Source organism: Myotis lucifugus, unplaced genomic scaffold, assembly GCF_000147115.1.
Source record: "Myotis lucifugus unplaced genomic scaffold, Myoluc2.0 scaffold_11, whole genome shotgun sequence".
Classification (NCBI taxonomy): domain Eukaryota; kingdom Metazoa; phylum Chordata; class Mammalia; order Chiroptera; family Vespertilionidae; genus Myotis; species Myotis lucifugus.
In genome coordinates this window covers 12,997,564-13,025,329 of record NW_005871059.1, presented here as the reverse complement: position 1 = coordinate 13,025,329, position 27,766 = coordinate 12,997,564, and the positions used below count along the sequence as shown (strand labels likewise).

Below are 27,766 nucleotides of genomic sequence, written 5' to 3'. Positions count from 1 at the left end.
GGTTTCACTTATGATGCTTGTATTTTTTATTCAAGGGAAACTATTGTAATTATTGATCAGAAGTTAAGAACCTCTGGTTGATACTGCAGAACTTCAGGCTCTTGCTTGAAGGGATAGACACTAAATGAAAGAAATGGTTATGGATTATAAGTACAGTTTAATGTCCTGTGTGTGTGTGTGTGTGTGTGTGTGTGTGTGTGTGATGCCTTTTACTTTTGGATCACATCCTGCTTGTCACCACGCATCCTGGACCTTCAGATTGTTGCCCCAAATAATAGTTTTAAATGATAAGAACCTCAAATTCAGGATTTTTGGTAAGCCCTTTTGTTTGCCTTATAAAGGGTGGGTAATGTATACTTGTAAAATAGTTTGGGAAGACATACCTAATATGAATATAAACTTTCTTTTTAAAAAGAATAAGTTACATTATGATATTTCTTTATATCATTATTTTACTAGTCTCAGTATTACAAGAATAAATTTTATTGAAGTTTTTCAGTTAGTACAATTTTTCTTCATATCTTAATTTGGTAAGTAAAATTATAAGTAAAAGTAATCTGTGACTGCAAAATTACTCTCATCTATTCAGAATATGATTAATAAACATTAAGTATAGAGTAACTTCAAAAGTCATCAAAATTCATAGTTTGGGTCAATGAGGTAAAAGAAAAGGCTCCTTTAAAAACAGTAGTGGGTTCTTTTTAAGCCCATCTGGGGGAATTCCTTAGTTTTGAATTAGGTACATTTTAAGATATTTCAAATACCATTCAGTCAGAGATTTTTGAAAAAAAGAGTAAGTAAGATTCTGACTATCAGGTGGTGTAATTATACACTTAGTCACTCTGGAAACTGAGTATTGTAAATGTGGCCACAAGTTGGATCAACTGGCCTAGAGTTTTGAAGTGTTTGATATTAATGTTATTTACAAAGTAGATCACTTGAATGTTTTATTCTTCCTCAGGTTTTTAAAATCCTTTCCTCTTAGATTCTCTTAGTCTTCTAATCTTGAAGGAATGACTATAATTATATTGTTGGGTATATTACTTCCTGAATGTTTTTCTCTTAATAAAACACCAGTCCCATTGGAACAACATGACTGAGTTATTATTGTATTTGGGAAATATTATTTAAATATTGTGATGTATGCCAAAGATCTTGAGTGTATAATTACGTAAAGGACATGGGCTCTCATGCCTTTTATTGTCCTTAATATTAAGTTTTAAACTTAAACTTTCATTGGTTGGAAGGTTGCCTGCCAAGTGTGTAACTTGTCACTGGTCTAACAGTAACAGCAGGTTTAAACATGCAGAGCAATAAGAAAGTGCCAGGTCCTTTGCTGTATCTGTGGAGACCAATAACAGCAGAACCAGTTTCCAATACTAGAGCAACAGAATGCAGAAAACAATCTTGTGCAAGTTTTCAAAGTTTTATCACTTAACCTTTGAAATGATTGTTGAGTTTTTGTGGAATTTTTGTAATCCAATAGTTTAAACCTTCTTGTTTCAGTCTACATCTGCCCATTTTTTATTTCTGCAGCATTTACAGTAGTGATGAGGATGATGAAGACATTGAGATGTGTGACCATGACTATGATGGGCTGCTTCCCAAGTCTGGAAAGCGTCACTTGGGGAAAACTAGGTGGACCAGGGAAGAGGTAACTAATCATGTCATTAAAACATGGGGAATAGAATGTAGAATGTATTAGTTTATGAAAAACAAAATTTCAGCTAAGCTACAGGTGCTCAAACTCATTGTCAGGCTCTTTGAAATCGTATCCTAGCCTGCCTGTGCAGCATACTCATACTTGCCTCTCACCACTCCCCATATGTGCACTATACCTTCAATATCCAACCCTTTTGTAGTTCTTTGAATGTCTTCTCCTCTTAATTTGTTTCATCTATGCTTCCTGCTGCCTATCCTGTTCTTATCCTTTTGCTCCACAACTTCTTACTACTTCTTTATTACCTGTGGAGATATCACCTCTTCTGCGAAGCCATCCTTCACTTTCCTGGGGTTCATCCTGCAATCATTGGACACATGTTCTTATTATTGCTGTAACATATATGCCTCTTACAGGAGGTGACAAGTCTACTGAGGGCAGGGCTACATATCTGTTCATTTTTGTGGTCCTTGAACCCAGAATTGCTTAACACAAAGTGGACTATTAACAAATGTTCCCTGAACAAGTAGATGAATTGCTATTTCCAAAAACAAAACAAACAAAAGAGTGAAAAGAACTCTCATAGAACTTCTTTTAATGGATTCATTTAACATTCTTAAAATATAATCTATAGTATTTCACAGAGCCATATACATGGAGATCTGTTCAAAAAGCAATCAATAAACAACCATTTGACCCAGTGATCCCACTGCTAGGAATATATCCTAAGAAGCCTGAAGGAATATATGCACCCGTGTGTTCATAGCAGAAAGAATATATACACCCCTATGTTCATAGCAGTGTTACTTACAATAGCTAAGATTTGGAAATAGCTCAAATGCCCATCAGTAGATGAATAGATTGAAAAAAACTGTGGTACATTTACCCAATGGAACACTATGCAGCTATAAAAAAGAAGGATTTCTTACCCTTTGAGACAGCATGGAGGGACCTGGAGAGTATTATGCTAAGCATAATAAGCCAGTCAGAGAAAGACAAGTATCACTTGATCTCACTTATATGTGGAATCTAATGAAGAAAATAAATTAATGAACAAAACAGATCCAGAGACATTGACACATGTAACAGATTGACTTATTTCAGGAGGAGTGGGCGGATAGAGATTAACCAAATAATTATATGCATTTATGCATGGCCCATGGACAAACAATAGTGCAGGGAAGGCCTGAGGAAGGGCTAGGAGCGGAGTGGAGGGGGGTCAACGGAGCTGGAGAAGAGAAAAGGGACATCTGCAATATTTTCAACAATAAAGATTTTTTAAAAGCAATCAATAATGGAAGGAGATATATCTGCTTACCTTTTTCTGATAGCTTATTGAAAGCTTGATCTTTGTAGGAATGAAAAAATATTTAAGGAGAAAAAGTATTAATGTATAGGAAAAGTTGCTTTTTCTTTGAAGTTTCAAAAATTTTGCAATTGATTTTTTAAAGATTTTATGTTAGAATTAACGGTATTGGCTCTTCTGCGGTTTCGTTCCACCCTGCTTCACATAAGCCAGAGCTCCTCTTGTTAGGCAGGCAGGATTTCCAGTAAGGTCCATAGGAAATACATAATTTACCTATGGAGATTTTGATTTAGAATCTAAGTCTTAGATGGTTCTTCAACATAGCGAAGTTCTATTGTTAACACTGGTTTCCTAATTCCCATGTCTGTGTCATACCAGGGATCCACATTGTGTGTGAAGTTAGCTGTGCAAAAATGTGAGGGTTCTCTTTCACTTGGTAGATCATGTTTAGAAAGAGTGAACTGAAAGATTTTCCCCTGATGTTTGGTGTCTTTTGTGTTCTAACAAGTTTGTTCTATTAAATTCTGTATTCTAATAAGTTTAAATTATGCATATCTTGATACAAAAACTAAATGACTTTATTACATCATACATACCTTTATGTTTAATTAAGAAAAGTGATCTTCCATTTTTTTTATTTGTAAGAGGTTAAAATAACTAAATGTTAGAATGGTGGTTGAGCTATTTCCTACTTGAGATCCTATCTATTGCCATGTCTAGTTAAATATCTTGAATCTAACATTGGAGGTCTTGTTTTCCCCCACAGAGTAAAACTTTTAATAGTTACCATGTATTAAACATTCAGTGAGCCAGGCATTATGCTAAATGTTTTGCATAGTTACTTCATGTGATCCCCAAATAACCCTGTTGACATCAGCACTCCTATTATATAGATGACAATACTAAGGCCCAGAAAAGCAAAATGATATAATCAAGCTTATACAACTAATCAATAGCTGAGTCAAGGTTCAGTCTTTGGTCTGTCTGACTCTCAATAAATCTATACTCTAAATCAGTATGTCACATTAATTATCTGTTGTATTTGGATATTTTTGAGAGATATTTTGTGAATTAGATTATTGAATTGATTCCCCTTTACTCTAACTTGAATACAGTTGTACAGTAAATGACTGATGTCCTTGGATTACCTTTAACTGTCTTAGGATGAAAAACTAAAGAAGTTGGTGGAACAGAATGGAACAGATGACTGGAAAGTTATAGCCAATTATCTCCCGGTAAGTTAGTAATTTTTTCTTCATGTAAAAGGAAATCTCCCAAAGATTTAAGTAAGATATTTTGGGAGAATATGTTAAGACATTGCTTATTTGCTATATATGAGAAATTGGGGGAGAAATGCCTCATCCATAACCTGTAGTGTATATTATAATACATATAATTGGGGTTTCTGAATCTATTATTAAAGGACATACAACATTTTCCAATGTTTGCTTCTTATTTTACCTTTTTATTTGTTGGATCACATAAATATCTTTTCATTTATAGGATACTATAAATTAGCACTCTGGTGATTTGTTATATGATAGATGACTAACCTTGTGATATTTCCCCCAAGCCAGCTTCTTTTAAATTTCCTTTAAAAAAAATAACCATGTTTTGGTACCCCAGTTGAAAATTTCTGAGTCCTTCTAGACTTGTTTCCCTCCCCATTGCCTACACCTAAGTAGTGACTAAGGGTTCTGGAATTCCTTTGTCATTGGTCTGTTAATTCTCCTCACTATTCTCCCTTCCCTCTTCTCTGGATGATTACAGTGGCTTCCTAACTGGTTTCCCTACTTATAGCTTTCCACTTTTTTATCCTTTAGCAGAGGGAGCTTCCTAAAATGCAGCTGTACCTTATCTTTTCAAAACCAACAACAGTGACCTAGTTTCACAAATTAAGTGCACTGCCTGGACCTGGCACACAGGGTCCTCCCATATGGCCCCAACATACAGCTCCAGTTCTGTTTCTGACTTCCCCTCTGTAAGCAGGTTTAGTTGAATTCATGTCTGCTGTCCCTCCTCTGGGCCTTTGTCCCTGGTGATGCCACCTCCTAGAATGTCTTGCATAGTTACTTCATGTCCTTCAAAGTCCATAACAAGAGCTTTTCCGGACTCCTCCTAAGGAAACATCATTTCTCCTGAAGAGGTTTCTTTTCCCACCCCAATATCATTTTGCTATGATTTCTTCTTGCATGTGAATCAAATTCTGCCTTCTATTCATTATGTATTTGTCTTTTCCTCCTTATAAAATTACAAGCTAGTATAAGGTAGGGCCTATGTTTATTCATTTTTGTTCTGAATATTAACACTGGTGGCCCTAAATTGAAGCACATCTCTTAGTTTGAATGGGAGTCACTAGAGTGGGTTTCCATAAAAGCTTGACCTTAATATGGAATCCCTAACAGGTTTAGTCTTAGTCCTAGGTACTTTCACATGCAACAGACTGAGGTTAAGGTTAAGTTAAATTCACAGCCATACATGCAATATGATGGTCCTTTTGTTCACATGGCAGGACTGTTGCCCTCAGGAGGAAGAACTTCTAATTTTAGATGCAACTTTGATATATTCTTTGTATGTTCTTTAGCTGTAAGTAATGAGGGATGGGTGGGCTCTCCAAACATGCCCTAGAATGTTCTTGATCATTGTCACTGTATGTTATCTATGTATGATTCATATTCTAGCAAAATCTTAGTGTGCACTTATCACATCATCTCTATATGACAATGCATACTTTATCTTATTTGTATAGAATCGAACAGATGTGCAGTGCCAGCACCGATGGCAGAAAGTACTAAACCCTGAGCTCATCAAGGGTCCCTGGACCAAAGAGGAAGATCAGAGAGTAAGTTCTTTCTTCATTGTTGTATGAATCATAATTAAGAATATTCCCCAAACTACTTCCTTGAATGTTTCCCAACTTGAAGAAACAGGTAAGGTGTGCAAACAGGAACCAAAAGAATTCTTTTTCCATATTTTAAATGAATGAAAGCAGGTTTTTATAAATTTTCTAAAGATCTTGTAACAGAATGATTACACTGACTCATTACATAACATTAAAACATAGGTTATTTTTGTGTGTTTATCTGAAGGTGATAGAGCTTGTACAGAAATACGGTCCGAAACGTTGGTCTGTTATTGCCAAGCACTTAAAGGGGAGAATTGGAAAACAATGTAGGGAGAGGTGGCATAACCACTTGAATCCAGAAGTTAAGAAAACCTCCTGGACAGAAGAGGAAGACAGAATTATTTACCAGGCACACAAGAGGCTGGGGAACAGATGGGCAGAAATCGCAAAACTACTGCCTGGACGGTAATAATATGTCAAAAAATATATTGATTGGGAGGAATGAGGGAGTGGGTATTGAACAGTCTGTTTTAAATGTATGGTGAGTGAATTACATTCCATCAATTGTGTTTCATTCATTAGACCAGATCCATAGCTTTTAGAACTGGAGGAGATCTTGGAGTTTATCTGGTTGAGTACTTCCAGAATCCACCCAACAGTGAGCCTTGAGCCAAGTCTTTGAACATTCCTCAGCTTCACTTTCCCCATTTTTTCTTCACAGGGCAAGTGTTAGTGTCAAGTAAAATACATGTCAAAGCACATTGTAAACTACAAAACTCTAAACATACAGAAGGAAACTGAGCTAGACAGTTTGTCTCTGCTCTAAGTTCACATAGCTGGTTAAGTGACCAGAAGGACCTCGCTATCATTTTCCTGATACCAGCATTTCATTATACCACTTGGCTAAATTTTCCTCTTTTAAAGAAAGAAATAGTATAGTTATAGAATTATCATACTGCTTCCAGGTTTTTAAATAATGTCAGTATTATCCTTTCTTTCTAATGAAAGAGGCACAAAAATGACCTCATTATGAGGGAAATGTATGGAAGCTCATTTTTGCCCCTTTCCCTATTTAAACAGTTATAACAGATTTTTTTGGGGGCTGGGGGAAGCTTACATAAAAATATCTAAGACAAAATATTTTAAATATTTTTGTTCTTGAGCTTTATAATCCAAAAGTGGAAGAAGGGTCATTTCAAGGAAGGCCATGGCTCTGATGGTTTATCTGGTGTTCTCTTGTGATGTTCCAAAGCATTTCCTCCCTTGTGATTCAGTGTGAGCTTAGAGAATTCAGGAGGTAGATAAAAGGACGCCCTTTCTCCCATATGGTCTGAGAGGATATGCTGTTGATTCTTCTAAAAATTTAAGGGGCGATTGAACTTCCTCTTTCTTTAGCATACATTCCCCACCCCCATCAAAATAGTAAAAGGGAGGCTTAAAACGGTTTTTTAAAATTGAGAAACTGTTTTCCTAAGAATTGAAACACTTTAGTAAAAATGCTTTGCAGTTTGAAAATACATTGGGAGTTAGCATTTCTCCTATCTGGATCCTGTTTTCCATTCTCACCTCTGTCTGGTTACCAGAACAATTTGAAATGCTTTTCAAAAGATGGGAGTTGGGTTTTTTTCACTCAAAATGTCTGGCTGGTGCTGTTGTCGATAAAGAGAGGACAATGAGGTGGCAGCAGCATCATTATCATTCACCCACTTTCCTGAGGACCTGTTGTGATGTCTGTGTAGCCCCCACTAAGCCAAATCAAAGGAGTAATTTTCTAGGACAGCTGGAACTTTGAGTTGAATTACAATCTTGTACCAGTCAGAATAAATATGAAGGGTGGTTGTATTGAAAATACTGTTATCAAGGAAACAAAATGGTTTAAGGATTTCAATATTTATAGAAAACTACAACTCCATATTATGTAATTAAGAGAAATGTATGGAATTTAAATTAGGTAATAGGGAAAGCATGATTTTAGGAGGCAGAAAAGACTGAAATGATTAAAAAGAAATGACACTATTAGTGGACCAAAAGAAAAGGTCTCTGTTAGGGACAGTTTTCTGTCAATTAACTCTAATCTGAATTGAAGTTTTTGTTTGTGAAATTTGTATGTGATATATTTCTGTGCAGAACTGATAATGCTATCAAGAACCACTGGAATTCTACAATGCGTCGGAAGGTGGAGCAGGAAGGTTATCTACAGGAGTCTTCCAAAGCTAGCCAGCCAGCGGTGGCCGCAAGTTTCCAGAAGAACAGTCATTTGATGGGCTTTGCTCATGCTCCGCCGTCAGCTCACCTCCCTCCAACTGGACAGCCCTCAGTGAACAACGACTATTCCTATTACCACATTTCTGAAGCACAAAATGTAAGCCATTCCTGAGAATTTTGTTTAACAAGAGAGGTGGTTATTTTAGCTCCAGGTAATAATACCCTGTAGTTGCATACTTTTCAGAGAGCTTTCATAAACGGGATCATGGCATAGGTATAGTTCTTCCTGATATGGTTCTGGGAACAAGGGCATTAAATGATTTGTCCACGGTTACACAACTCTTAGAGACAGTGTAGGCTACAAGCCAAGTTGTTAGATTCTGATGCTGCTTCTAATCTAATTTGGAGTTTAGTGTTTGAATGTAACCTTACTTAACAAGGTCCTGCTGAAGAAGACTGGGGAAATAGGGATGCAGTTGTAGTCAAATATTTTTGTCTTCCAAAATGAAAGTGAACATAATATTACATTTAAAGAGCAGATAGTTCAACATTGAAATTCAACAGATAATTGTAAGTTCCATTCTGGTAGTGATGGAGCAGAAATGCCCTAATTTATTTATTCTGTGTTTACCTTCATACTCTAGGACAGGAGCAGTGGGGGTTTTTTTATTTTTTATTTTTATTTATTGATTTTAGAGAAAGAAAGGGAGAGAGAGAGAGAAAACATTGATTTGTTTTCCACTGACTTATGCAGTCATTGGTTAATTCTTGTATGTGCCCTGACTGGGGATCAAACCAGCAAAGTTGGCATATGGGACAATGCTCTACCCAGCCAGGGCTCAAGAGCAGTTTTGTGACACTATTCTCTGGTGTCTCCTTTTATCCTTCTTGGATTAGTGTGACTCCTTTTCATTTCCTGATATTTATACTTAGGGAAAGAAATATTCTTAGTGGGTGGAAAGAGAAGAATAAAGAGGAAAAAAGCAAGAAGCTTTTATCTTTATATTAACAATAAGAAACAGTGAAATTTACCCAAGAATACAGAGCTCATATGCAAATTCTACACAAAGCATATTTGTGAAGAGTTTTGACATATATTTGACTACAAACTTTCCAGAAAGGTCTCAGGTGAACAAACTATCTTAAGCAGTTCTGTGCTATCTACTAAAACTCATATTACCCCCAGAGAAATATTTTTATTTATAAACAGCTAGTGCCATCAGTTTTTCCCACCAAAACTCCTTTCATCCATTTATGAATGTATTTTAGATGTATTTTTCTCTAAGGAATACTTCCTGTCAGGATCAATGATGAGCACTTTAAATTTTTTTTTCACTATGTTGCTTTAGCTATTTAGCCATTATTAAAAGCCTGGCTAAAATTTCAAATTAGAGGAGTGTGTGTGTGTGTGTGTGTGTGTGTGTGTGTGTGTGTGTGTGTGTTTAATGTTTAGTGAATTTGATCAGTGAAGTATTCTTTTTCTCAGTCCTCAAGCAAGCCAAGTGCCCTGAAGCATATGTAACCATGAATGATTCGTCCTTTGTTTTGCCTTTTTTTGTGTCTAGGTCTCCAGTCATGTCCCATATCCTGTCGCATTACATGTCAATATAGTCAATGTTCCACAGCCTGCTGCTGCAGCCATTCAGGTAAGACCATTGTAAGGTCATTTCCTAAAGAAACTCACTAGCTGTTTAAGGCACCATTTTTGAGACATGCTTTATTTATTTCTTCTAAACACATATTGTCACCTGACCAACTGAAATAAAAAAAGCAGGGACAAGTGGAGAGGTGGGTGGGGGAGCTCCAGCCAGCCATCTGCCAGTCTTCACTTCGAGAGTGAGTTTGCTCGGGGATTCTCAGATTCTCTCATATTATAAACAACTCATCAGTCAGCGTCCACTTTAGCCTCCGATGTCCCATCACTCTCTTACATCCAGAATGACATTCACAAAGATTTCAACCGTGGCCCAATTCAGTTGGTATTGGTTTCATGCCCAGGCTCTTTGGGCTGTGTGTTCCCTCTTGACTAAAGGCCACAACCATTGTGTTTACAGCTTCCATTCAGGCCCTTTTCTTTTTTTTCTCTCTTAACTTTTAATTTCAGAGACACTATAATGATGAAGACCCTGAGAAAGAAAAACGAATAAAGGAATTAGAGTTGCTCCTAATGTCAACTGAGAATGAGCTCAAAGGACAGCAGGCGCTACCAGTAAGAATGTCACCGTGGGCCGAAATGGGAGGAGTGTGGCTTTACCCCAGTGCTCTTCTGTATCTTTTTCCTTCTCTTCTAAATATTACAAAGTCAAGACTCTATATATCCATTAGTGACATTTAAACATGAGTTTTGTGTAATAAAACCCAGTTGGTATAAGAATGTTGACTAAATTGGAAGTAGTTCTTTTATGTTGCAATAGACACATCTATTAGTGATTGTCATCATTGATTTTTTTAGAAGGACTGGAATCAATTCAAAGACTATCAAAGATAAAAATGAATGAAACTATTTTTTACAAAGCTTTGTATCTGTATGATGCCTATTCATTTCATTTTTTCCTTATTATGTTTCTTAACCTAGATTTTCATACTTTATTATTTCATACATGATTTGGTGCATGTTCGGTGTACACATGTGAAAAAGATGCATATACTCTCCCATGAATAACATTAGCTGCTCTCTTTTGTTTGCATATGTGAAAGCTATGCGAACCATTACTGAATGTTGACATCTTTTTTAGTGATTGAGCAGCAAACTGGGAAAGCAGCTTGTAATTTGTAACATATGTAGTTAACCAGCCAAGTAAATAAAAGAGATGTGATACAGAGTAGGTATTCCTAGGAGTAAAAACTTTTTTGGTTAAATAATACCATTATTATGTGCTTATGTTAGTTTGCCCACTTTTTAACTTGAATGTTTTGCAATTTCTCCTGTTTCGTGGTCATGCTGAAAGGAGACTTCTGTTAATTTGCTCTTCTGCTTTCCTAACCACGTTGATTTGGCACTCCTTCTCTGCATCGGTGCAATCCTTTGCAGTAGAAGGGGATACAGGGGTGGGCAAACTTTTTGACTTGAGGGCCACAATGGGTTCTTAAACTGGACCGGAGGGCCGGAACAAAAGCATGGATGGAGTGTTTGTGTGAACTAATATAAATTCAAAGTAAACATCATTACATAAAAGGGTACGGTCTTTTTTTTTTTTTCAGTTTTATTCATTTCAAACGGGCCGGATCTGGCCCGCGGGCCGTAGTTTGCCCACAGCTGGGATAGAAGCAACAAGAATATATGCAGAGAAAGGCAACTCTAACTCTTGCATTCTCCAGCCTTTATGTAGGTTAGAAAGAATAGGAGAATTCTTAATTCACAGCAAACATTTATGGTCCTATTGGAAATTATGTTAATAGATTTTTTAACTCCATGTGAGAGTCGGGCTTTGTAACATGCTCCCCCTGTTTGCATTTTTAACGAAAGGATGGGCAATTAAGGTCATCGTGTAGATGACAGACTATACCACTATTAAAAAGCAGGGTCTTGCATTGATAAAAGGAAACATCTTGACAACTGTTTCATAGGCGCAAGTTCTGAATGATGCAACTACTTTTATCTTTCCTCCAACAGCATCTGATACCTTGTGCAACTTCATTGCTAAGTTCCTTCTCCCTTTCTTCTCCCCGCTCTTTCTTTATTCCCCCCCCCCACCTCCTTAGACACAGAACCACACATGCAGCTACCCCGGGTGGCACAGCACCACCATCGCCGACCACACCAGACCTCATGGAGACAGTGCACCTGTTTCCTGTTTGGAAGAGCACCACTCCACGCCATCTCTGCCTGTGGATCCTGGCTGCTTACCTGAAGAAAGCGCCTCTCCTGCGAGGTGCATGATCGTCCACCAAGGAGCCATTCTGGATAATGTTAAGAACCTCTTAGAATTTGCAGAAACACTTCAATTTATAGATTCTGTAAGTAGATTATTCAGGCATGTTAATGTTTCTAGAAGGGGAGTGAGGAAACCCATTTCTCAAAGCATTGCCATTTTCTAGAGCCAACTATCGTGTAATTAACATATAAGGTAAAAATATTATTTTAGTTTTTCTGTGTATGTTTTTCCCCCCAAAGATCTGATTTCATAGGCTACCCAGATAAAAGGTAGCTTTTCACACATTTCCTTCAAAATGCATATTTTTTTTTAAATAGTGAAGTTAATGACCTAAAAGTAGAGCTTGGGTTATGGGAATGATCTTTGAGTTATCTTTTATTTTTTTAATTTGTTTCCTTCTTTGTGTTTCTCTAGAATTGTGCCTTGCTTTTGGACAGCACATTCAGAATTATGTTTGCTCAGAGCTTAAAGCAATCTTTCAATATATTTGAAGTGGTAATAGGTTCATTGGTGGTACATGGCTTTCTCCACAAAACATTGGTTATCGATTACCAGTCTCATATGGTTCACTGAGACAAACCACCTTCAGTGAAGCAGACTTGGGTTCAGCCCCTCAAGAGCAGACACTCTGCTCATTTCCACTGTCTCCCAGTGGTTAAAAAGCCTGTATTGCCGTTCAGCTTCCAATCAGTGCCCCTCAGACAGGGGATAAACATTGCCAAGTGTGCCATCTAGGAAAGGGTTTGTTTTTTTTTGCTTTGGACTGCATGCAAATGCTAGAGTACCCAACGGTCCCTGCATCGCTCCTGTAGGACCAGCAGAGTATCAGAACAATTGTTAATCCTGAAGATGTTAAACAAGGGGGCCCGGCAGGTGTTTTCTTTGCATTCGGCATCTCTTTCTCAGTGCTGTTTCAGGTGACGGCACATATCATGCACACACTGTCTCAGAGTTCTGCGCCTCCCACATTCTTTCAGGATTCTTCATCATGGTGTGACCTCAGCAATTTTGAACTCTTTGGAGAAGCAGAATTTTCACCTAGCCAACAGCATGCAGGCAAAGCCCTACAGCTCCAGCAAAGAGAGGGCAATGTGGATAGACCCGCAAGAGAGCCTAGCAAACGCACGTTGAGTGAGGGTTCACTTGGCCCGCTCAAGCCCGTACCTCCTGCGAGGCACAGCACCATTCCACTGGTCATCCTTCGAACAAAGCGGCGCCAGGCCAGCCCCTTAGCCACTGGAGACCCTAGGTCCTTCATATTTGCTGACGTCAGCAGTTCAACTCCCAATCGGTCCCCTGTCAAAAGCCTGTCCTTCTCCCCCTCGCAGGTAGAGCACAGTTTCTGCGCAGCTGTTACTAATTTTCAACAGACAATCAAGCCTTAATAATCTAGAAACTAATCCTTTGGGACAAATGACTAATTATTTTTACCCTCACTGATTTTGTTGCATTGTTGAATCTAGCTGTTGCTAAGTTATACTGCCTCCCAAAGTTTAGGCTCTCTGTACGTTGACTGATGATTTTGTCATAATTCTCTCTTTCGGGTGATTTGAAAGATGGTTAGTTGCATGAGATGTGCTATTATTTCCTCCACTACTAGAGTTTAACATTTCTATCCCTTTCTCTTCTCCCTTCCCTCACTCCCTTTAAAAATTTTCACAGATTTTTCTGCCTCTTTGTTCACTTACATGATTCACTGACCCAGGGGCGGAGGGAAGCAAACTATGCTTGGGTTGCAGCTAGAAATTTTAAGGGTTCCATTCCATCTTTAAGTGGAAAAGTTTGGGAAGAGCATGAAGGACAAATGCTTAAGGAAAACAATTTATGTTTTAATTTCAATTTCTCAATTATGGCATATTGAGTTGTGCCATAAGATTTTATTAGCATAGTTTTTTGCCAATGAATATTCTTGTTTCATATAGTATTTTTTAAAGGCATGGAAATTGTAATTCCTTTAAAAACTTGGGTGTTTCTTAATTATTAAAATAATTGAAATTAATAGGTAATTTGGCACTTTAAAATGTTTTTCCAATTATGTCTGTTGAGTATTAAGAACAGCACTAAGTATGAACAAATGTGATGCACTCACCAAAACAATTTATCTTGCTTTTTGCTTGTATTTTCCAAATTGTGTTCTAGATAATATTCATTCTGCAAGATTTTGATAGATGTTCCATCCACATATAAAGTATATAAGTTTGGGAAACACTGACTCAAACTAAGTTAAAGATTGATTTTAATTTACTGATGTGCATTGTGAATGTCCAGGAGGAGATTATGACATGTATTTCCCAAATTTATTTTACCTTGGAACTGTTTGAGGAACACCTATTATTTTCCTAGAACATTAATGTTCTGAGAGAAATAGCTTATTATTAAAAAATGTACCACCTAATGTAAGCTTTCTATAATAATGGCTCAACGATCATTAAAGAGAGACAACAGAGTATAAAAGAAAAATAATCATTATTTTCCCCAAATCACTGTAACACTTTTAATCTTCATGAAGAGTGCATCTTATTTCTTTAATGGCAAATGTCATTTATTGAGAATATTTTCTTAGGATTTTGCAATTTTTTCATCATTGACCCTAGATTTTTGTTGGAATTTTTTTTTTAAGTCAGACTCCAAATCTTGGTGTTCAATTAACATAAAATGATACCCTTGTCCAACACTACATGTTGTGAGCATCTTTATTATTTTATATGGTGGGTCAGTAAAACATATTTGCTTGTTATCACAGTGTGATTTTTAAACTTGGCTCAATAAAGAATGACTGCTTGATCTAAGTAATTTTTTTCTTCCCATATTTAGTTCTTAAACACTTCCAGTAATCATGAAAACTTAGACTTGGAAATGCCTTCTTTAACTGCCACCCCTCTCAGTGGTCACAAATTGACTGTTACAACACCATTTCATAGAGACCAGACTGTGAAAGCTCAAAAGGAAAATACTATGTAAGTTCTTGGTTCAAAAATAAAATTATTGATCTTATTTACTTATAGTTATTTAAGAGAATGTAGTCTCCAATGTCTCAATATAGTCCCCAGTGTCTGGCATCAACACTGTGATCCATTTGAATGTATATAATGTTATGGATCCACTTGTATGTATTTAATCATGTATATTCCACATTGAATATGTGTCCTGGGCCTATTATAACTATCCAGGGGTAGATGGTGGGAGGATAAACTAAATTAATTTTTGTAGTTTACCTCAAATTTTCCCATATATGCAGAGGTAGTTTTTATATAACTTTTCCATTCAGTTTTTCTGTTTGTCCAATAGGCCTTTTCTTCTTCACTGAAAATAAGATTTTTAGCCTCCTTTTCTCTTTGATTATACACTTCGGAACAAGAATGAGAATAGTTCTTTTTAGTTCATATTTTTTAACCTTATTTTTTTCTTTTGAAATTTATATAGATTAGGACTGCTTCTGACACCCCCAGTAATATTATATGATATTATAGGAATGATTAAGCAGTCATTTATATTCAATAAAGGCTTAACCAATTCAAAGAAATGGCAGAGAACATCAATATGAGTTTTAATCAACCTTTAATCATATTATTTCCAAGTACAATAAGTAGTTTAAAATATTAACATGTTTTCTACTGTGGACCCTGTTTTAATAATAGGTGAAATGTATTTGTAAATGACATCAGATCTTCACAATGCTTATGATCATTATAGAAACCCAGGGGCAGGCAGTACATGTGTTTTCAGAACGATTGATGTACATAATATCTTTTTGTTAACAATACACGTGTGATTAATCAGCATACCCAATTCCATATCAATAACAGAGTCTTTTATTCAGTAGAAAAATATTAAATGTAATAGGGAGAGCAGTGTGAGGGACATATGTTCTTGTGTATGGAGCCAACACTTGTTTTCTTTCTAAAGTTTCAGAACTCCAGCTATCAAAAAGTCAATCCTAGAAAGCTCTCCTAGAACCCCTACACCATTTAAACATGCACTTGCAGCTCAAGAAATAAAATATGGCCCCCTGAAGATGCTAGTAAGTGTTTGCAAAATTCTTGGGTTAGTTGGTTTGTTAGTTCAGACAGAAATTTTCCTCTGATGCAAATGGCATGCCCACTCTTCCCTTCAGCCTCAGACACCATCTCATCTAGTAGAAGACCTGCAGGATGTGATCAAACAGGAATCTGATGAATCTGGAATTGTTACCGAGTTTCAAGGAAATGGACCTTTACTGAAGAAGATCAAACAAGAGGTAAATTTGCGATCCTTTGAAAGGAATAGGCTGTGAATGCTGTTCCCTCTGTTCCTTATGGACGAGTCTGCATCATCATTGTGGAACAATACCCTTTTCCTACAAGATTTTCATGCCAGAGGCAGTTCAGAGCTGCTGTCAGACTGCAGGCATGTGGCCTGTCATTTGGGAAGCCAAGCCACTTCTATCTACTTCATGTTTGGAGAGGATAAAGGAATGAGAATGAAGGAGCTTTTTACTTACTTTTGTCCCTGGCTACATAGATGGAAAGATTATTGATACATATATATATATTTAATTTTTAGATGTCATGGAGAATTTAAATTTAAATTAAAATAATAGTATCTTTAATTCATGGTATAAAAAAGGGGATCTAAATTGCAAGGATCAAAGTTTGAGCTTGGTAGCAAGAAATGTTTCTAACAGCTTAGATACAGTGCCTCTTGAATGTATTTTCATATAAGGATAAGTGACTAGGAGACTGGCTAGACATTTACTCTTTTTCAGCCTAATTGAGATGTAATTGACAAGTAAAGTTGTAAATTGTTTAAAGTGTACAACGTGATGATTTGATATATGTGTACATTGTGAAAGGATTCTTCCTCATTGAGTTAGTTAACACATCCATCGCCTCACATATTCGCCCTTATAGGTGAGAAAATTTCAATTCTACTTTCTTAGCAGATTTCAATTATACCAGTGGTTCTCAACCTGTGGGTTGCGACCATCAGAAAACACATATAGCATATCAGATATTTACATTACGATTCATAACAGTAGCAAAATTACAGTTATGAAGTAGCAACGAAAATAATTTTATGGTTGGGGGTCACCACAACATGAGGAACTGTATTAAAGGGTCGCGGCATTAGGAAGGTTGAGAACCACTGAAATATACAATAAGTGACATCAACTATAGTTACCATGCTATACATGATCCTCTCAGACCCTATTCATTTTACAGAAATTTACTCTTGAGTAGAACTGTTTCCTGGGGAATTCTGGTTCTTGAAACAACAAAGCACTTCCTCTTTGCTTTTAGGTGGAATCTCCAACTGATAAAGCAGGAAACTTCTTCTGCTCGAACCACTGGGAAGGCGAGAATCTGAACACTCAGCTGTTCACACAGGCATCACCTGTGGCAGATATGCCAGTAAGTACACATCCATGCGATGAGATGTTGGTGCACACAGGATTCTGTGTGTGGCCCGTGGGCTACTGTGGTTTCGGCACTCCTCAATGCATCATCGAAATATTCTCTTGCATGAGTATTTTCTTACTGTTATTAATGTTGAATGTAAAGTTGAGGTTTTGTTTATGTATTGGAAATAGGTTCTATTCCATTGCAGACTTTGTCATTATTTGTTTTCTTAGGATTTGAAAGTCCTTGCCATTTAAAAAATCTGCTGTATGAGCATATGTATTTTCCATGAAAACAGAATGTTAATTTTTAAATTTTCTTTTCATTTATTTATTTGTCTTTTAAATGTAGTATTTCCTTGTTAAGTTGTCACCTGGTTGGTTCTATGTAGCATGTGGCATAGTGCTATAGTGTCTATAGTGGATGCCCTTTATTGTACCCTATAATGGATTGCTTTGGTTACAACCATTTTTAAAATAGATTTTATTTTTTATAGTAGTTTTGGGCTCACAGAAAAGTTGAGCAGAAGGTACAGAGATTTCCCATATACACACTGTCCCCACACACGCACAGTCTCCCTCATTATCAACACCCCCCACGAGGGTGATACATTTGTTACAGTTATCACCCGAAGTCCATAGTTTATATCAGGGCTCACTCTTGGTGTTGTAAAGTTTATGGGTTTAGATAAATTTATGACATGTATCCACCATTATAGTATCACACAGAGTAGTTTCACTAAAAATTCTTTATGCTCCACCTATTAGCCCTTCTTCCCCCTCAGCCCTTGGCAACCAACCGATCTTTTTACTGTCTCCATGGTTTTGCCTTTTACAGAATGTCATATAGTTGGAATCATACATTGTGTAGCTTTTTTAGACTGGCTTCTTTCACTTAATAATATGTACTTTTGTTTCCTTCAAGTCTTTCCATGGCTTGATGGCTCATTTCTTTTTTTTAGCACCAGTTACCACCATTTTTTTAAGTTTCTAATTTGTAAATGATTGTCCTTTATGATGAATCAAAGCTAGTAACAATTGCTAATATTTTTTCAATATGTACAAAGTGATAAGTACTATTCTAAGAGCTTTAGATACATTAACTCATTTCATGCTCTCAACATCCTTACAAGGTTGGTAACATTATTTCCATTATACCAGTTGAGAAACTGAGGCACCAGGAGGCGTAGTCACTTGCTCAAGATCATATAGCTAATAAGTGGGTTAAAACTCAGAAAGTCTAGTTTTAAATTACATACTTTTAACGATTAATATTATACTGCCACTAATTTTTACCTCTGAAATATTTTTGTGCCAATATATAAAATAAGTAATTCTCACTAGAGATTAGTAAAACTTTCATTTTTAAAGATGTATTTAGTAATTCATTTAGCAGATGTTTTCTGAGTGCCTCGCTTTTTTTCTTATTGGTGTTGGCCACAGTGGGATTAGGGTTAATACATAGTTGAGTTTTCCTTTTAGTTCATTGAGAAGAGAATTTCTGGCAGATACCTGAATTTTCCCCACTAATGTGTATCACCTCATAGCAATCTACTCACTATAGTGTCAGAATTGTGTTGGCTTTCATATTATCCAACTTCATTTGAATTTCAAATTATTCTCTTTCCCTTTAGAATATTCTTACAAGTTCCGTTTTAATGACGCCAGTATCAGAGGATGAAGACAACGTTCTCAAAGCTTTTACAGTACCTAAAAACAGGTCCCTGGCAAGTCCCTTGCAGGTAATTACCATTCCAACATTGGTATCTTAAAAGTCATTCCCTAGGACAAGCTGGGAAAAGCCTGTCCCTCCCCCTGCCCAGGGCTGGGTGCAACTGGCAGCAATTGAGGTGGACCATTCAACCCCAATCAGGACTCCTCTCTCATGTGGGGTGAGCAGGGCCACTGTGAGCTACTGAAGTAAAGTCCACTTTGACAATCAATCAATCAGTCCATCGACCGATAATCCTTTGATAAGAGTTTTTAGACATAGAGGAGTGGTACTTTTAAACAACTCTTGATATAAAAACTCAGTTGTGGCTTAGTGGTTGAGCATCAAGCTTTGAACCAGGAGGCCAGGGTTCAGTTCCCAGTCAGGGCACATGCCTGGGTTGTGGGCTTGATCCCCAGTGTGGGGCATGCAGGAGACAGCTGGTCAATGATTCTTTCTCATCACTGATGTTTCTATCTCTCTCTCCTTCTCCCTTCCTCTCTGAAATCCATAAAAATATTTTTTCAAAAAATTGAAAATTCCTTGCTGCCACTCATATGAGACATGCTGGAAATTTTTATTAGAGCAGGTTCCCAATGCATGATGAGATGAAACATTTCTTACTGTGTCTGAGACTAAGTTCATATATTACACATGTGTCAATATCTCCTTCTGCTTTTAAAAATTCTATAAAGTTCATTGCTATAGTTTACTTTTTGTTCCAAAAATTTTTTATGCTCCATCACTAAGCTATCAACTCAAGCCGCTATTTAGAGTTTAAATGAAGTTTGAAATGAGCTAGCTAAAAAAAAATAATTACGACATATTTGACTATGAGAATAAGAAAGTCAAGTGTCAATATCATAGGGCTAACCTGTTGTTGACCATCTGCTGCTGGGTTTTCATGTCAAAAGAATTTCTCTTGTAACTCTGAAGTCAGTATGTGTTAATGAAATACAACAAATTCCAAATTAATCCTGCACCAGATGTAAATAAGAATGCAAATTTACTCCCCTAAATTATTTAAAGCATTTCCCAACATTAAATAGCCCCTTGCCCAGCCACCTGCAGAGCGCCCCCTCCATTTCCCTGAGCTACACGAAGGGGGACTTCATAAGCCTTGGAGCATATAAATAACTTGGGTTTAGAAGTGGACAGTCAAGGGTGTACTGTGAGTTAAGTGCGCTGGAATAGGATGTGGGCTTTGGGAGCTTGCCCTTTCTGTAAAGGGCTTTCCCATCTTTGGGGAGGCCTTCTCTCTCCAAATTGTGAGTATCTTAAAATTTCCCCCTTTTAATGATTTGTGATATTTAGCATTATTTTTCAAGTGATACAAATAATGTAATGCAAGTAATACAGCTGGAAGGGCTCTAGGCACATTTTGATGCTTAATTCGATCAGATTGCTTTCCTGTGGCCTCTATCTGATCCAACAGGCATTGGTGAAAGGTGACTGTTAACCAAAGTGTGGATAGGCAGAGTCGGTGCTTGTGGGGCACCCGGAGTGGTTCCTGGGTAGGCCCCATGTGCAGAAGATTCAGAATATCACAAAGAATTGGGAGATGACAAAGGGAACGAACTCCACCAAAGCACAAGAGGGACACAGAAGGTGGTTTAGAAGGGTGTCAAGGCAAAGGTAGCTACAGTGGGGCCTTGACTTACGAGTGTCCCGACTAACGAGTTTTTTGAGATACCAGCTGTCTCTCTGCCGATTTTTTGCATTGAGTTGATAGAGTAATTTGAGTTAACTAACGAGCTCCTTAACAAGCTCGGTCTCGGAATGAATTAAACTCGTAAGTCAAGGCCCCACTGTACTTCTTAGTTTCACCTGGCGCTGATCCTGGCTCCAGAAGGAAGATGCCTTCCTTGTTTTTCTTTCCCTTTCCCTTCCTAAATTACTTGGCCCTTGGTTTCCACAGCATAGAATTTGACTAAGTGCTATTCGTACATTAAGGTAGATTAAGTTTTGCATATATTTTGTAACTTAGCTTGTGGGACTCAACCCACATTTTAGTAGTATATAAAAAGGGCATTCTAAATTTCAAAGAGCAACTATGTAAAATACACTTAAGTAGTTATGATTAAGGTGAAAACCCTTGGTTATTTTTCTAAAATCGAATCCTAAAAGTGTTTGGCATAACCAATTAGTATTTAGCCAAAACCATTGGGTTGAACATGGTACTGATATAAAATATATGTTATCTAAAATTGGCAAGTTATCAGTACAATTGACCCTTGAACAACATGGGTTTGAACTGCTCTGGTCCATTTATATGCAGATTTTTTTTGTCAATAAATATATAATAGTAGGCCCTATGTATCCTCAGGTTTCACACCCACAGATTCAACCAACCTTGGATCAAAAACAGTATTTTCAAACAGTGATTGGTTGAATTTATGATTGCAAAGGGCTGATCTACACTATCCTATATAATAAAAGCCTAATATGCAAATTGTCCCCTTGACCGGGAATTCGACTGGGAGTTCGACCGCTTGCTATGACGTGTGCTGACCACCAGGGGGTAGCGTGGAGCATGGTGGGTGTTGGCAACGCAGTGCTGGCAGCGGGTGGCAGTGGAGGCACTGCTGGCCCCGATGGGCCCCGAAGAGAGTAGAACTGCAGCGGGATGGTGGAGCAGGTGAGCGGGCGGTGCCAGGCCAAGGCAGGTGTGAGCGGGGCCCAAATGCCCTGCCTATCTCCTGCAGATGGCGACCAGCTGGGGGCAGGGCTGCTGCCTGGCTCCCAGGTGCTGGGGGAGCCGGGTGGGGGCCCGATGATTCAGGTGGAGGGGAGCGCACAGGGGCCTGGGGGCCCAGGTGCTTCCCAGGGCCCAGAGGTCAGCTGGGACCTGCCCTTCCACACCAGATGCTCACGCTTCGATCGCCGGCCAGGCCTAGGGACCACACCCATGCACGAATTTCGTGCACCGGGCCTCTAGTTTTATATAAAGGACTTGAGCATCTGTGAATTTTGGTACTTGAGGGGGTCCTGGAACCAATTCCCCATGGGTACCAAAGGACAACTGAGTTTTGGAGAAGTCAAAGTTATACACTGATTTTCTACTGTGCAGGGGTCAGTGTTGCTAGCCCTCACATTGTTAAAGGTCAACTGTATTTAAGTTTTTAATGCTATTGAATTTTTTAAAAATCAGTATGGAACTTTATTATCAACATATTTATATTTTATTTCAAGAAGACATTACTTATCTTTGAAATTCAAAATTAAGTAATAGCTCTGTTTTATTAATCTGTATTTCCAGCATGTTAACAAGTCCTTTCTGGAACTCTAGCGATTCTGACATCTATATACTAAGTTTAAGCCAGCTATGTTCATCCAACAGTGAAAGTGGTATTTGTCAATTCTACTAAACTGAATAACTGAGACCTGAAAGTTATTTTTAGAGTCAATCCTTCTGTCTGCACTATATGGTTTACTGATGTACACTGCTCAAATTTACTTTAATAACCTGTTATAATGGGTAACCAATTCATTTTAAGAAATATTTATTAAATGAATGAATCATACACACTAAGTATCTCCTTTGTTTTGTGACATGAAGATCTAGCTTCTGATACCATAGAAATATGTGATTTCTAAAATGCTTCAAACTTTTATGATGAACATTAAGAATGCATCAAATAATTCTAAATATTTAAGCATATATTGCCTATACTTCATATAATCCTAGCTCAACAATATATAGGTTTTTATGCAATTTGGTAATTTTGTTTGTTTAAAACAGTGCTTTATCATATGTATCCATTGATAATTTGACCTAATTAGGCATATCTCTCATGCATGGTATTATTGAACATATTGTGCCTTTGTTAAATGATGTGGCTATTTGATTTAAAGTACTATATATACATTTAACTTCTATAAACTTTATTTATACTTACAATAAATCAAATGTTAAGTGAGATTTTAGCCAAACTACATATTTTATCATAGTGCTTTTTAATTAAAACAACTAAATATGACTCCTACAGTATTTTAAAATTCCGAGACTTCTAAAATATTTGCCACTTGTAATAGTGCAGTATTACATAACTATTATCTATCCATCTAGTTGTCTAAATAACTTTCCTTAGGTATAAGAACAGTTTATTGAAGACTACATAATTGTGCAACTCTGGGTTCTGTCATTTTGGTTTTAATCATTGCTGGCTTTATTATGGCAGTAACACTTCACACAGACCAATTACTCTTATTGAGGCCCAGATACTGGGCCTCAAGGTTCAGCTTTTCATGTACATATAAATGCACATGCTTATACAGAAATATGTGTAAATACATGTGATATATTAAAACTAGAACTGCAAGAAGCTATGAGTTTAACATTTCATTATGATATATCTCAAACATACATAGAAGTATAGAAAATATTCTATGAATTAGATTTAGCAATTATTAACACTTTGCCATATATATCTCATCCATTTTTTATGAAGCATTCTAAAATTCCAGACAATGCAATATTTTATTCTCATGTACCTCTAAAAGTAAGAACATTTTCATATATAACTTAATACTATGGATGACATTATTAACAATACTTCCTTGATATTCTAATTCCTGGGCTTTATTTAAATTTCCCCATTAATCCAGAAAATAATCTTTTTATTGTTTGTTTGATCAAAATTGAAACAATTTCACACATTGCATTTGGTGTTTAAGTCTCTTAAATCTCTCTTAATCTTTAGACCAATGCTGTCCAATAGAACCTATGCCATGATAAAAATGTTCCATACCAGTATGCTGCTGTCATATGTGGCTAGTGCTTTTGAGGAACAGAATTTTCAATTTTATTTCATTCAAATGGCTTTAATTTAATAGCCACATTTCCTTCCTCTCTTCCTAGAAACCAACCATTTCCCCAAGATTGGCCATTTTAGTGGGAAATGTCTGTAGAGACCAAAGTCAGGGTACTAAATATATCCATTCCTATGTGCATTGAGAAGCAATAAATTTTATAAATCAGAACTCTCCATATACCTCCTAACACATAAGCTAGAATGCTTAGAGGCAATTATTAGCCATTATGCACAACTAATGTTATATTTGTTTTTAAAATTATTTATGTTGAATATTTGCCAAAAGTAGTTTGTGGAAGTACATAATCTTATAATTGTTGGGTTTCTTGTTGGTTTCTAAGGTGCTTTAATTTTAAATTATAAAAGCAGCCAGGGAATCATAATATAAATGTTCTGAGACATGTTTGATATTTGTGTCTTTTGTGTAGCTTAAAATATGTGAGATTTTCACCTTGGACCATTTTCCTCATCTTGGACCATTTCCCCCCGATTTGGGGGGGGGGGGGGTAGAGAATGGAGTCTAAAAGCTCAAAAATGATCACAGTGAGGAAATAAACATTCAGCCTAGAAAGCTTGAGCTGTTCAAAAGTTACCCTGAGAGAGCCTGCAGCGGGTGCACACACACACACACACACACACACACACACACACACTCCCTCCTCGGCAAGAAGAAAAGAGGTGCCTATTTTCCTCAATATGCTTTCAATTTGCTTTACATTTTTAAATAAATACATTTTACCGCCAAGCATTTCTTAAGATCGACATTTTTATTAGTAGATCTGAAACTGTACTTAAGTTATAAGCCTTCTGAACTTCTGTATTTTTCTCTTAAATTATAATTTCCTTTTATTCCTATTTAAAACCCAAGTGTAAAAGATGTGTTCATATGCTTTTTACTCACTCACTTTCCTCTTTTTGGTAACCACAGAATGACAGCCTTAAATTTTAATTTCCTGACTTGGCTTGTCATGGCCTTACTTTTCTAAAAAGTGAGTTTAAGTCAATTTCTCAAGCCATTATAATTTAAACACATTTGCACAGCATCAAAAATCTTAAAATATTATTACAAACAATTAAAGCTCACTTTTTTCAGCTTCGCGTCTTTTGGATTGCTCCTATTTTTATATAAATTACTTATGATTTTTTTAATAGGGTAAAAACACTTTTGCCTGATCGGCGTTGCTAAGGAGTGTAATAAATTACCACACAGATAGCAGGAACCTGGATTCTAGTCTAGACACCATCCTTTTCTAATTGCATGCATGTCTTTAATTCATTAGCCTCTTCAGATCAAAAGGCTCTTGTCTGAAAATTAGGATCATGGCACATCCCTCACTCATCCCACAAGGTTGCTATGAAGTTCAAGTGGATATTCTAATGCTTTCAAAATGGCAGCTCACTTGCCAGTGTACATTGGTGGTGTCTATTATTAGGCAAAGGCCGTGTGCAGCCCTGTCCTTAGAAACACAGGCAAGGAGGCCTCACCAACGACCAGTCTTCTTGCACTGTGGTGTATTATTTCCTCTAACACATTGTCTCATTCCCTGTTCCACTCATGCAGAACTGTGTCAGTGGGTCACCAAAAGAAAGGGCTGATTCAACTGATTCCTGAAATAAAGGTAGTCAGATCTCATTGGTGCTATGGAAATGAAACAACTGACTTACTGGTTTTCTCTATTTTTTCTGTTGCTTGTGTTGGCATGTCAACAGATATGGAAACAGTCTGTCTCCATGTGGCATCGAGCTTTCCGGGCATTCTTTAGTACAGTGTGTTGTCGTATACGTTCATATTCATTTGGTTCTCCCTTTGGGTCACTTTTTTCCACTTGTCCTGGCAAGAATTTTGCATAAGTGTCAGTAATATTTCAGCAACCTGCTTTTAAGATATGTTATATAATAAGCAAGTTTGGTGGGTCGAGGGGAGATGGGAGGAAGGGGCAGATAAATGGTGAAGGAAGGAGACTTGACTTTGGTTGGTGAACCCACAATGCAATATACAGATAATGTATTATAGAGTTGTACACTTGAAACCTACTTAATTTTATTAACCAAAGTCACCCTAATAAATTCAATAAAATTTTTTAAAAATAAATAAATTAAGCAAGTTTGCTGGGTATAATTTTGGGGCTGACCTGAGAAAGGCTAAATGAGTAGGAAGGTATGTCAAGTTCTCCAATTCAGGGTGCCCTGCCCCAGATATTACAAGATGTGGTGATTTTGTTTGGGTTGGTTTGCTAACACTATGACATTGAATCTTCCTCGGGCCAGCAAAGATAGACTTACTTTAGAGCAATTTGGCTCTTGGCTTAATCTTAATAGTCTGGAACTAATATGTGACTAAGGAAAGAGCTATTCTTCCAAAAATTTGTAACACCCTAGGCTATAAGATATAAACTGTTGGAAAATCTATAAAGATGTAAAGTGAAGAGACCCCTAGAGATATCTGGGACAAACTCCAAATTTAGGCAAAGTCCCTGTGTATTAGCAATTGTTAATTTAGGCTTGGATGGGAAGTGGAGGCACTGGTGGATTAGACAACTTCCTGTCACTGCCTGGGCCTTCTCTCCCCTAATTTTTAGGGCTCTTTACTATGAAAAGTTAACATCTTGAAGTTAGGGACAGTCATTGTTTTGTGCATTTATGCATAGGGTGGCATTTATGCCTGAGAAAAGTCTGGAAACCTAAAATAACCTTATCTTAGTGACAGTTCACCCAGGTTCATCTTTGACTTTCAAGATACAACTAAATATTTCTTTGTTATCTATTATAACTGATACATTTTAAAAACATGCCCCTTCAGGAAGGAATTCTGACTTTTATAATTTTAGCCCAAACTATTTTCTTCAGATGGGCTAAATAGAAAAATCAGATCATTCTTATTCATACTCTTTTGGACATCTTTCATATCTGCTTATAATTTAAAAGAAAAACATAATATCATCTCACAAGTTGCATTGGTTTTTATGATTTATGCAAATTTCTTATTAGGCCTGCGGATTGCAGAGCACATACCTTGCCAAGGCCTTTGACATCAGCAGCTATTGTGTGAGGTTGCTATTTGAATGTAATGATAATAATAGTTGTTGTTCAGCATGATGAAAAAACTATTCATATTCTAAGTGAAAAATGTGAAGATAATCTGACAGAAAACCACCTGCGGACATGGTCTTGTCTCCTTTTATTTCTTCTGTTTTCTACAAAGGATCTGAGTATTTATTTAAAGTGCTTTAGCAGGATATCTCAGTGAAAGCTCTGACAGTCTGTTTACAGTTCACTTCTGCCCAGGGGCAGTAAAGGTAGATTGTAGGATAAGCAAGGTGACTTGCAGGCAAGAGGAGGAGGATGTGTGGTAGGATTATTAATGTTGAAATAAATCTGGGTAGAGTGACATGTCTGCAATAGTACCATGGGTTAGTAACTTAACAAGAATTTGTGTGCACAAATCTGTAATTCTTATCAATCCTTTATGGTAAATGAAACTAAAATTTAAAGAGAGGGAATGAGGAGGATGCACAAAGATCTACATGACAGTATTAAAAAATCTTCTTCCAGCACAAAGACATTTAATCCTTGTTTGTCAAAACTATTCTGTCTGCATGAAAAGTTGGCCCAGGGCCCCAGGGCTTCAAGTTAAGGAGGGAGAAGGAAATAGCAGAAGAGGAGGCAGCTGCCATTTGGGCTGTTGGGCCTGAGTGTTTCTTTTCTTACCCAAGTACTCGGCCTTCTGCTCTCCCTTTCATGCTGTAGGTGTGGGTATGTGCCCGCTCTGACCAGTTTTATTCATTCATTGCTGTAAGAAGTGTTTGCTTTGTGCTCTCACGGTGCAGAAAAGGTGGTGCCCGCACACTTACCTGTTGGCTTATTGTTCTGCACACAGTGGCTCTTGTACACAGTGGTACTCTGTCCTGGTGTTTGCACTGGGAGAGTCAGGTGTTCCAAGTCGTCTTGCCCTTCTTAGGCCCTGAGCTTCAGG

The 27,766-nt window shown here is 37.2% G+C and overlaps 1 protein-coding gene and 1 long non-coding RNA gene across 3 annotated transcripts in view; one reads left to right on the top strand and one right to left on the bottom strand.

Moving 5' to 3' along the window:
* Nucleotides 1–236: 236 nt before the first annotated feature.
* MYB (MYB proto-oncogene, transcription factor) overlaps nucleotides 237–27,766 on the top strand; it is a 32,182-nt gene continuing 4,652 nt past the window's right edge. The window contains exons 1-15 of one of the 2 annotated variants that reach the window (XM_023750238.1): nucleotides 237–314; nucleotides 1,537–1,654; nucleotides 4,130–4,201; nucleotides 5,716–5,808; nucleotides 6,056–6,276; nucleotides 7,939–8,173; nucleotides 9,582–9,662; nucleotides 10,121–10,225; nucleotides 11,719–11,973; nucleotides 12,869–13,219; nucleotides 14,706–14,848; nucleotides 15,798–15,912; nucleotides 16,006–16,128; nucleotides 17,171–17,281; nucleotides 18,903–19,010. In XM_023750238.1, the coding sequence (XP_023606006.1) occupies nucleotides 1,574–1,654; nucleotides 4,130–4,201; nucleotides 5,716–5,808; nucleotides 6,056–6,276; nucleotides 7,939–8,173; nucleotides 9,582–9,662; nucleotides 10,121–10,225; nucleotides 11,719–11,973; nucleotides 12,869–13,219; nucleotides 14,706–14,848; nucleotides 15,798–15,912; nucleotides 16,006–16,128; nucleotides 17,171–17,281; nucleotides 18,903–19,010 (2,094 nt within the window). In that variant the 5' untranslated portion in view covers nucleotides 237–314; nucleotides 1,537–1,573. The remainder of the gene's footprint in view (nucleotides 315–1,536; nucleotides 1,655–4,129; nucleotides 4,202–5,715; nucleotides 5,809–6,055; nucleotides 6,277–7,938; nucleotides 8,174–9,581; nucleotides 9,663–10,120; nucleotides 10,226–11,718; nucleotides 11,974–12,868; nucleotides 13,220–14,705; nucleotides 14,849–15,797; nucleotides 15,913–16,005; nucleotides 16,129–17,170; nucleotides 17,282–18,902; nucleotides 19,011–27,766) is intronic. The other variant, XM_023750239.1, reaches the window with a different exon arrangement.
* On the bottom strand, nucleotides 9,713–27,741 carry LOC111825026. Its single transcript, XR_002828135.1, has 4 exons — nucleotides 27,645–27,741; nucleotides 25,459–25,624; nucleotides 11,864–11,971; nucleotides 9,713–10,142 (listed from the first exon to the last, which is right to left on the bottom strand). It is a non-coding gene; the product is annotated as an uncharacterized LOC111825026 (long non-coding RNA).